Source organism: Carassius auratus, unplaced genomic scaffold, assembly GCF_003368295.1.
Source record: "Carassius auratus strain Wakin unplaced genomic scaffold, ASM336829v1 scaf_tig00214501, whole genome shotgun sequence".
NCBI lineage: Eukaryota > Metazoa > Chordata > Actinopteri > Cypriniformes > Cyprinidae > Carassius > Carassius auratus.
This window is the reverse complement of record NW_020527681.1, coordinates 110,995-121,605: the sequence shown is the minus strand read 5'-3', so window position 1 is coordinate 121,605 and position 10,611 is coordinate 110,995. Positions and strand designations below refer to the sequence as shown.

Genomic DNA, 10,611 nt, shown 5'->3' with positions numbered 1-10,611 from the left:
TTCCTTGCTCCGTAAAGAAAAAGAAATATTCATGTCAAAGTCAATGCTGCATTACGTCGCGAAAGTGTGCACTCGGAGGAAGACCGTGATGGTTTGGGGTGCGATTTGGGACGGGGCCAACGTATTGGGTCGGCACCAATGCTTTGATCCACTAGCGACCCCTGGTGGGCATTCATGTAAGTCACGACAATTGCATCGTGAAACAAGGTCTGAAATGGAGATTCAAAGTCTGAAAGGTCTTAAGTGAACTCGGCAGAAAGCTAACACTATTTTATCAAGAAAACTCTCAGAAAACAAAAAGGTACAACAGCTGTCACTGGGGCTTTTCAGAAGGTACATTTTGGACCTTTTAGTTGTGCTTTTGAAAAGATACCGCCCCAGTGACAACTTTTGTACCTTTTTTTCTGAGAGCACTTTTTCTCTTGAATTACCTAGCATTGTTTTCGTAATATTAGTATTAATTTATGGAATTATGTAAATAAACAATCTAATGTCACAATCTCACATACTGTTTTTAAAGCCAAAATAGCAGGCATTACAAACAACTGATACACATTTGCACACTACTCGTGGTGTACTGTGTACTTTTATCATGATTCATAAATAAATGAATGCATATTAATAGAGTTGGCTATGTTTTATTTATTTACTATGATTATTCGGTGCCATTCCTAATCGTTTGCTCAATCATTCAAAAAAATATTAGTTAAATTATTTTTTTTAGCCCAAAATGGTACATTTAGTGGACAAAATTTATTATATAGTTCAAAAAAAAATAATAATAATAATAAAAAGAAAAGGAAAAAAAGGCAAGATGAAAAATGTATTTAACCATGTATTGTTTGCACTGCATCGTGGTGCACTTTGAGATGAATTGGAGATTCAAATGAAAATCCTTTTGACTGGTCAAGTTGAGAAATCAGCAACCGTGCAGTACTTTAACATTGTTTTCCCTATATTCTTCAAACCTATACCAATTAAAATGTTTAAATCAAACCATAAAGTAATTTGTATATTTTCATTTCAAAGATAAAAGTAGATTCTTTTCGCCGAACAAAAACAGCAACTGATTCTGTTATTAACAGATGTGGTGAAGACATTACATAGATGACATTTACAACACACCTGTATAAATATAAAATACATGCTCATGTTTATATATAGGCCTATATAAAAAAAAGACAGGTGAATGCTAGGGTTACTGATCAACACAAGCAATCTGATTGTAGGAAGGCTGTCATGCACTTCCATGTGACAACTTTTTTTAAGGACAAAAAAAAGTTTAAGAGTTGTTACTTTTTAAGAGTCTTTATATTGTTCCTTATCTCTTACCTTATAGACTTAAAATACAGTGATTAAGTTTTATTGTGCCACCATATATAGGCTACACACTTTAAACAACATGCTTTTAACAGCAAAACAGATGAATATTAGACAATATTTATCAGCTGTTGGTCCATTAACTTGTAGCGTATTCTAATGATAGTTTAACTCTGGCAATCGTTGAATAAACATATAACATGGGAAACCATTTAACCTGTTAACTGTCACTCACATTTTTGAACATAGACTTGAAAGTGCATGATCCAAACCTACATTTTTATAATTCACGACTGAAAACATTTTTTAACATGTTTTTGATATATCATTTTCATGGTAATGCAATGTTTGAATTTAAAATGAGTTTCAAAGGATGGATTTAGAGATTTTAAGTTTTCAAGTGATATATAATTTCTGATGATTTCTAAACAAAGAAGACTTTTTTGACAAAACTCAGAACTCCTGTTATGATGTAGGTTCTTGATTTGCACTCTTGCCATAATTGAATCTATTATTTTAACTACATAATTTTTAACAAAAAAGATTGGTAAAATATATATTTAAGAGTCATAGACCTTTCCAACGATATATAGTTTGTCATTATTAGATTAATATTTAATTTTAATATAGTAATGTAAACGTAGGGGGCCAACCGAGGGGCCCAGTGGCAGTTAACAGCATTTTGTGCACAAAGCGAACAATTTTATTCTAAGCTTGCCCAAACTTCGTTCGAAACTTAAATGTAATCACCTTGTTGAAAAGTTTTTGTGACCTGGTGAAAACCGTAATATTTTCAGAGTCGCTTTAACACGAAACCGGAAACTCATGAATATTCATGTTAACTCCGCCCAGTGACTACGCCCACATTACGCAGACGCCGCATAGTTCAGAACACCGGAAGTGGAGTGAAGATGGAGGGTGTCGGTTTAAGCGCTAACAACAAACAGAAACAAAACCAAATGTTGCCGAATAAAACGCGCGGCGAGTTCACCAGAAACCAGAGGAAAGACTCCGAGGTAAGAGTCCGACGAAGCTGTGTGAATCCGTTTGAATGTATGTTGGCAGTTTTGCAGTCTGTTTTGACAGCCAGTGTTAGCCTAAACATCAGCAACATGAAGAAAATCATTAATCGAGCGACGCGGATTAAACAAGCAACAAATATGAAAACAGCATCATTACTCCAGATTATTCCTGAACGTTTAGTGATTGAAACTCATAACCAAAGAAACAGTTACTAGTGAATATTCACAAAACCACTTAATGATTGATTCCTGTAAAAAACATCGCCATAAATGATTCATTGTGAAGTGAATCTCTTCTCCTGTTGATTGTGATTATTACTTAAGAACGTTTCATATATGAACTTTAAATGTAACGTTTAATAGCACACCACAATTACAATAATGTTAACCGGTTACTTCACGTGTGTTTTAATATGCTAGTCAACACACCAAAATAACTATACAAATGGTCATTTAATACAGTTATTCACTGATAAAGACAAATGTGTTGCGTTTGTGTCTCAGGGTTTATCAGAAGCTCCTGATCTGGAGTTTGAATATTCAGATGCCGATAATTGGGCTGTTGAACTATCAGGTGAATAAAATATAATTCTGAAATAATATCACAAAGCTTTTAACATTCATTAACAAACTGCAAGCAATAGTATTTTGTTGTCTTCTATTAAATGTTGTTTGTAGAGTTGTACAGCTACACAGAGGGACCAGAGTTTCTGCTCAACAGAAAGTGCTTCGAAGAAGACTTCCACACTCATAGTAAGTGCTGAGCTCTTTATTTTTCACTTGACTGTTTTATAGTAACACAAAACGGCGGGTTTCATCATGAAAATGGTGTTTTCGTGCATTTAAGATGATCAGAATGTCATAAAAAGATCATATACATGTGTTCCTGCAGTGCCCGATCAGAAATGGACCAAACTGGATTCGGTTCAGCACAGAGCTCATGCCATGCGTCTGCTGGACGGACTGGACGTGATCGGCCGAGAGCACCGCCTAAAAGTCGCCAGAGCCATCCTGTACATGGCTCAAGGTAAGAATCTTTATTCATGTGTTAATTGACATGAAGACACCGTGTACATTAGATCCGGTTTGTCTGTTTTCAGGGACGTTCGGCGAGTGTTCTTCAGAAGTGGAGGTGCAGCACTGGATGAGGTATAACAGCTTCCTGTTGCTGGATGTGGGAGCGTTCACTGCACTGCTGGAGCTGCTCAACATGGAGATCGAGTGAGATGACCCGCACGCGCTCATATTCATAATACACATCTGTAAGCTTAAATATCTCAACTCTGTGTTCAATGTCTCGCAGTAACAGTGCTGCATGCAGCAGTGCGGTCAGGAAACCTGCCATTTCACTGGCTGACAGCACTGACCTCAGGTACAGCAGTACACTTTATACACAAACACACACACACACACACACTCACTAGTTGTTGACTAATAAGGCAGAGAGCGTTCATTTCCAAATTTGTAAAGAGGCATTTTTAATTTAGCTGATTTAGCATGTAGAAAAAGTGACTAATGTAAAATTTTTCGTTACATTAAACGAATATTTTAAATGATTATTTAAAGTTAATTAATATATTGTGTTATTGTAGAATTTATTTTGATTTAAAAACTAATTTATTATTTTATTTTTACGTTTAGCTACATTGTTATAATTAACTACATTTTTGAACAAGAATTACAATATTTTAAATCTCTATTTTTCTATTGTTAGTAGACTTTTTATTAGAAGCTTTTTTTATTTTTTTACTGTTCAATTTAACTATATTATTTGTTCATTTGAAAAGTGATTTATTATTGTATATTGTTTAAAAAAACTTTTAAATGTCTATTTGTCATTTTGTTATATTGTTACATTTAACCACCCTATTTGACAACTTGAAAAATTATTGCTCTTTTTAAACCACAATTAAATCAAATGTAAAAAATTGTCAGATTATTTATTATTTTACCGTTTCATTTAACTAAACTATTTTTGTCAATGTGTAAAGTGCTTTGTTACAGTTAACTACATTTAAAAAAAATATATATATATATATATGTACTCATTTGTCATTTGTAATTTATCTACTTAAGTTGTACTTTTTTAAAACTGATCATTGGTTTATTTAATTTTTAAGAGCACTCCCAGTTTTCCATAACTCTGTGCGTTCGTGTTTTCAGGGTGCTGCTGAACATCATGTATCTGATGGTGGAGACCATCCAGAGTGAAGAACCCACAGACAGTCCAGAGTGGAGAACCATCAGAGAAACCTTCAAGTCTGAACTGGGTCTGCATGCGTTTCAATTGATCTAAAACTGGATGATTTATTTGAAGATATGCGTTGAGTATGGAAGACTACAACTGTTTCGGATGTTTCCTGGCAGGTTCTCCTCTCTATAACCATGAGCCCGTCTCCGTCATGCTGTTCGGGATGGTCACCAAGTTCTGCAGCGGCCACGCGCCCCATTTCCCCATGAAGAAAGTCCTGCTGCTGCTCTGGAAGACCATCCTGGTGAGTTAGCGTCCGGTTCTGAACCGATTCAGACCGGGGGATTGTTGTCTGAATGTTTCCTGTCTCAACCCAGTTCACTCTGGGAGGGTTCGAGCAGCTGCAGTGCAGTAAAGTCAGTAAACGGGCAGAACTGGGTCTCCCTCCGCTGCCCGAGGACAGCCTCTGTGTGGTGCGGAGCATGAGAGCCGCGTCCCCTCCGGCGTCCGCCTCCGACCTCATCGAGCAACAACAGAGACGCGCTCGGAGAGACCACAAGGTGCCCGAACCCAAACTTTGACAAACATAAAACTAGGGAACGTAAAATGATAAAGAGAAAATTATAAACCTTTGACATCGTTTCCTCAGGCTCTGATAAAGCAAGACAATCTGGATGCATTTAACGAGAAGGACCCGTATAAAGCCGATGACACCCGTGAAGAAGAAGAGGAAAACGATGATAACGACAACTCTATGGAGGCGGAGCCTTTCCCAATAGAGCGTGATGAGGTCATGCCGCCACCCATCCCGCATCCCCCCACTGAGAGGGTCTGCTTCCCCAAGGGTCTACCCTGGGCTCCGAAAGTCAGGTAGGAACTGTTGGATATGGTTTACTTATTAAATATACGTTTTTACTCTATTTCTTTTTTAACAGGGAAAAGGACATCGAGCAGTTCCTGGAGTCCAGCAGGAGTAAATTCATCGGCTACACATTGGGAAAGTGAGTGTGTTTAATGAAGCGTCTATGTTTATTTCCTGTGAGCCGCAGTGATGCATGAGTGCGTTTGTGTTGCAGTGACACGGATACTGTAGTCGGTTTGCCCAGACCCATACATGAAAGCATCAAAACTCTCAAACAGGTAATTAACATATCAGTCACGGCTGATTAACATAACCCCACCCCTGCTCATGCATATTTAATATGTGGTCTTTCAGATTTCTCCCCACATCCTTCATTATGAAATTAATGGCTTAATTCAGATTGGATTATGCTAGACCAGTATTCAGTTTGACTGATAAAACATTTGTCTGTTTGTTATTTTATGGTTCCATTTACTAGATTTTCCAACATTTAATTACAATAGTTTTAAATATATAATCTTGTTTGCATTTTGTAATTTATTTACATTCCTATTTTTTAATTAATTAATTAATTGAACATTGATTCCAAAATTTTAAGAATCATTTTTAATCCTCTATAATAATAATAATAATAATAATAAGTTGTTGTTATTATTAACAGCAAAATGAAAATTAAATGTAAAATATTTTTAAAATAAGTTTATAATGATATACTTCTAACCCCTTATTTTCTTTCAAGTTTTTAGATAAACAACCAAATTTATTTTTATTGGTTATAAATCAATGTCAAATTTATATTATTAAAAATGCAAGACTAATGAATGATATTAGTTGCTGGAAGAGCTATTTATCAAGATTGATAATATTAAACAATTATCAAATATATACCTTATGCGTTTTTAATGAGCTATTAATAATTTAGTTGAGTTATATAATTATAAAATATAGTTGAGTCAGTGTGTGTGTGTTGCATTTGTCATGAATCAATGCTATGTTTTTATTAGTTAAAACTGATTATTATATTAATAGCTGAGTTATAATACTTTATAAACACATTAATTTGTTTATTATTGATAATTTATTGTAACTTTTATTTCATTGTCTTTTATACTTCTGTTGGCACTTTTATAAAAACAGTAAACCATTTTACCAGTGAATGTTATATAGAGTTCTGTGGCTAACTGCTGTAATGAAATGCATTAATGTCGTAACATTTAGTTTGTGTTCACTTCAGCACAAGTATGTGTCCATCGCTGAGGTCCAGATCGCTAAAGAAGAGGAGTATCAGAAGACCCCTCTCTCCGGCGTGAGTCACTTTACACCGACAGAGCTTCAGTATGACGTCTGATGATGAGCTTATAACACACACTGTCTGTGTTTGTGTGTTTAGGGTGAGGAAGAGCTGGAGTTGTGTGCCATAGAGCTCTTATACCAGGGTATTTTACCCAGTTTACCACAGTATATGGTGAGATACTGTCCCTTACACATCAGTCCCAATGCATTTGAGCCATTCTCATACTGACAGGCTTCGTGTGCATGTGTGTGTGTGTGTGTGTTCAGATTGCTCTGCTGAAGATCCTGTTGGCTGCTGCTCCCACATCCAAAGCCAAGACCGACTCCATCAACATCCTGGCGGACGTGCTGCCCGAGGAAATGCCGTAAGACACTGTTAAACAGCATAGCTTTCCCTGAATCTAATGATCTGTATCAGTCAGACAACTGACTCACTGATCCGAGTGATTATCTTGGAGAGTCAAATCAAAACACAAGCTCACCTCATCATCAATCCGCATCAGTTGTCATGGCAACAGCGCGCTCATGTCTTCAGATGCTGTAAAAATATCCCCTGCGTTATCAGTATTCATCTCATTCTCTCTGGAATATGTATGTGTGTCTCAGGGCTCTTTTAGTGTCATTTTTTATCGTATTTTACGTTTTATTTTTATTTTAAATAGTTTTAGTGATTTTCTTGTGGTTTTGTCATGTAAAGTTTTTTAAATAAGTCTATATAGTTTTTTTTATTTCGGTTTTACTTATTTTAGTACAAGTAAAAGAAATGTTGTCTTGGCAGCTAACTGAAATTAAATGTTTCTATATATATATATATATATATTTTTTTTTTTTTTATGTTTTATGAAAACGTTTCAGTTAACTAAATACCCTGTTTGAAGTCAAAGTATTATTTTTTTTCTCAAATGTTTACCTTTTTTTTTTTATAGATGCGTCTTTTTATTAAAGGTGCGGTCACATATTTACCATTGCTCTTAAAAATTTCATGAGCAAAATTCTGTCATGTCAGTAGAATCCGTGAGATTTAGGGTTTAATGATAGAGTAGAAACTAAAATGTCAATAAATAGTTTAAAATGAACTTTAACCACTTTTAAGCCCCGTCCACACGGAGACGCATTTCTGTGAATATGCAAAAAAAAAAATTTAGCGGATAGGTGTTTTGTCCACACGGATCCAGCGTTTTCGGAAGATGAAACCGCTATTTTTTTAAACCGGGTCCCAGTGTGGAAAAATCTGAAAATGCAGTCTTCGCGTTTTCATGTGGACATCGAATCCATGTATTTTCTGAAACGATGACGTCATCAGCCCACGTTTCGCCCCGAGTCAAACAATGCTACGTCACACAACAGCAACAAAAACATGAACAAACACTGAAGGATTGTTTTTTTATTATCTAACATTAACGCAGATTAATAAATGCAATGTTCCATGTTTGTTGGTGTACCACGTGCAAAGTTTATGAGCATAGTCCATGTCTTCTCCATTTTTAGTGTATCTCTGTGGCAGAATTACAGCGCCATATGCTGGTCTGGCATGTTTACTACATCGTTTTGTGTGGATGCAGACATTTCTTGAGACAAGGGAGAAAAAAAAGTTCAGATAGGGAAAGCTCTGGCTTCGTGTGGACGTAGCCTTAATAGACTTTCATAGTATCTTTACTAAAGATGTGGGCACATTTGCTGTTGCTCTACAAAGTTTCACAGGTGAAATCCAGTAATTACAATAGGAATTGACTTCTGTGTGAGCAATGCTTCATACATTAAGCTAATGAAAATAGACAATGGATATTATTTGCCCCACAACATTTTGATGCAACTTTGCTAATGTGAGCATACCTCAAGTGTGCATGGTTTGACAGTCTGTCTGTTACCTCTCTCTAGCACTACGGTTCTCCAGAGCATGAAGTTGGGCGTAGATGTGAATCGCCATAAAGAAATCATTGTCAAAGCCATTTCAGCCATACTGCTGCTGCTGCTGAAGCATTTCAAACTCAACCACGTCTATCAGGTACACAGACAAACAACTTTGAAGATGTGTGTCCAGATAATTGTCTTACCCTAACGGTACCCCACATTTTACACTTGCAGTAACTGCTTGTGCTTCACAATTATAGGAAAAGTTTATTTTGTGCGTACACTTACACAACTTTCCTGCTCTAGTTTGAGTACATGGCGCAGCATCTGGTGTTTGCCAACTGCATCCCGCTGATCCTGAAGTTCTTCAACCAGAACATCATGTCCTACATCACTGCTAAGAACAGGTGAACCTTCATGTCAACCTCTGTTCACCCTCAAAAGATCTTTTCATGTGTCAGAATGACCTGGAGTATGAAGATTGCACTTCCTTTAACCGCTGTTAACTCCTCATGTGATGCGCTATGAGTAATGACATCTGTCATATATCTTTCAACAGTATCTCGGCTCTGGATTTCCCTCACTGCGTTGTTCATGAGCTTCCTGAACTCACTGCTGAGAGTCTGGTGAGAACAAAAATACGCACCTGAATGTGTCTAATGCTCATGTGAGTGAGTCTTTGAGCTCTTTGATGTGTTTTGGTCACAGGAAGCTGGTGATAACAATCAGTTCTGCTGGAGGAACTTATTCTCCTGTATTAATCTATTGCGTATCCTGAATAAACTCACCAAATGGAAGCACTCCAGGACCATGGTGAGACGCCACACACACAAACCAAACAGGTTTTGCTTTAAAACAAGTGTTATACCCGTAAAGAGTGTTTATTAAAATTTGACGCTTTTCTAGATGTTGGTAGTATTCAAATCAGCTCCGATCCTGAAGAGGGCGCTGAAGGTCAAGCAGGCCATGATGCAACTCTATGTGCTCAAACTGCTTAAAGTCCAGACAAAGTATCTAGGAAGGCAATGGAGAAAGAGCAACATGAAAACCATGTCGGCGATATACCAGAAAGTGCGCCATCGCCTCAACGATGACTGGGCTTACGGAAACGGTGAGTAGGTGACGAACCTAGGGGTTTATAATAAATGATTGAAACTTGAAACATTTGTAGTGTCAGAACTAAACAAGTTCTGTCTCTGACAGCAGACCTGGACGCTCGCCCGTGGGATTTCCAGGCGGAAGAGTGCGCCCTACGTGCTAGCATCGAACGGTTCAACAGCCGACGCTACGATAAGAGCCAGAGCAACCCCGAATTCCTCCCGGTGGACAACTGTCTGCAAAGCGTGCTGGGACAGCGGATCGACCTTCCGGAAGACTTCCAAATGAACTATGACCTTTGGCTGGAGCGGGAGGTCTTTTCCAAACCCATTTCCTGGGAAGAACTCCTGCAGTGAATGAATGGTGTTACAGCACTTCTTCACTACAGCGGTTGTGAAAATGAACCAGGCTAAAACTCTGTCGACTACACTACGCTTACTAGAGTCCAGCAACAGGGACCATCTCCTGCGTGTCTGTGTAATATAATGGCGCGTCTGTAGTAAACCTGCAATTTTTATTCTTAGAAAGGGAACTTTGATAGTCGGAGGTGTTAAGAGGTCATTTTTATGTTTATTTTATTGTTCTTGCTGCTTTTTTTTTTTAATTGTCTGTAACAGAATATTAAACCTGAGGTTATTGTGAAAGACTGTAATTATCCCGGAGTGTTTTTTTGTGTGTGTTTTTCATTGTTTGACTTTGAGCATTACATTTTTTTTGTTTTACCTTTGATTATTCAAACCAGTTTATTTTGTAAACCACACCCAACCCACTCCAATCCAATCAATAAAAAAACACCTCTACATAAAAAAGAAAAAAACGAGTGGAATAATTTTTGCTTGGTCACAATACTTTTTTCTACGATAAAATTAATGTCTTTACATTTAGGTGTAGGTTGAAGTTAATTTTGCTGACCACATTAAAACGTTTGTGGTATCTTCTCTCCTGTTCCAGCATTTCACAGAACACTCAAGAAT

At 37.1% G+C, this 10,611-nt stretch overlaps 1 protein-coding gene across 2 annotated transcripts; it reads left to right on the top strand.

The window, feature by feature from the left end:
• Positions 1 to 2,195: 2,195 nt before the first annotated feature.
• Positions 2,196 to 10,359, top strand: LOC113092178 (striatin-interacting protein 1 homolog). Of its 2 annotated transcripts, none has more exons than XM_026257792.1 (21): positions 2,196 to 2,336; positions 2,847 to 2,916; positions 3,021 to 3,095; positions 3,235 to 3,369; positions 3,443 to 3,563; positions 3,646 to 3,714; positions 4,506 to 4,612; positions 4,710 to 4,837; positions 4,911 to 5,093; positions 5,183 to 5,403; positions 5,469 to 5,534; positions 5,610 to 5,673; positions 6,630 to 6,701; positions 6,786 to 6,860; positions 6,956 to 7,053; positions 8,567 to 8,693; positions 8,846 to 8,946; positions 9,099 to 9,165; positions 9,248 to 9,352; positions 9,446 to 9,650; positions 9,743 to 10,359. In XM_026257792.1, exons 1-21 carry the CDS (start codon positions 2,232 to 2,234, stop codon positions 9,991 to 9,993), a joined length of 2,445 nt encoding a protein of 814 aa, XP_026113577.1. In that variant the 5' UTR covers positions 2,196 to 2,231; the 3' UTR covers positions 9,994 to 10,359. The 2 variants fall into 2 exon arrangements, with proteins under 2 accessions (XP_026113577.1, XP_026113578.1); XM_026257793.1 differs by having other exon boundaries at positions 2,232 to 2,336; positions 9,746 to 9,993.
• The last annotated feature ends 252 nt before the right edge of the window (positions 10,360 to 10,611 follow it).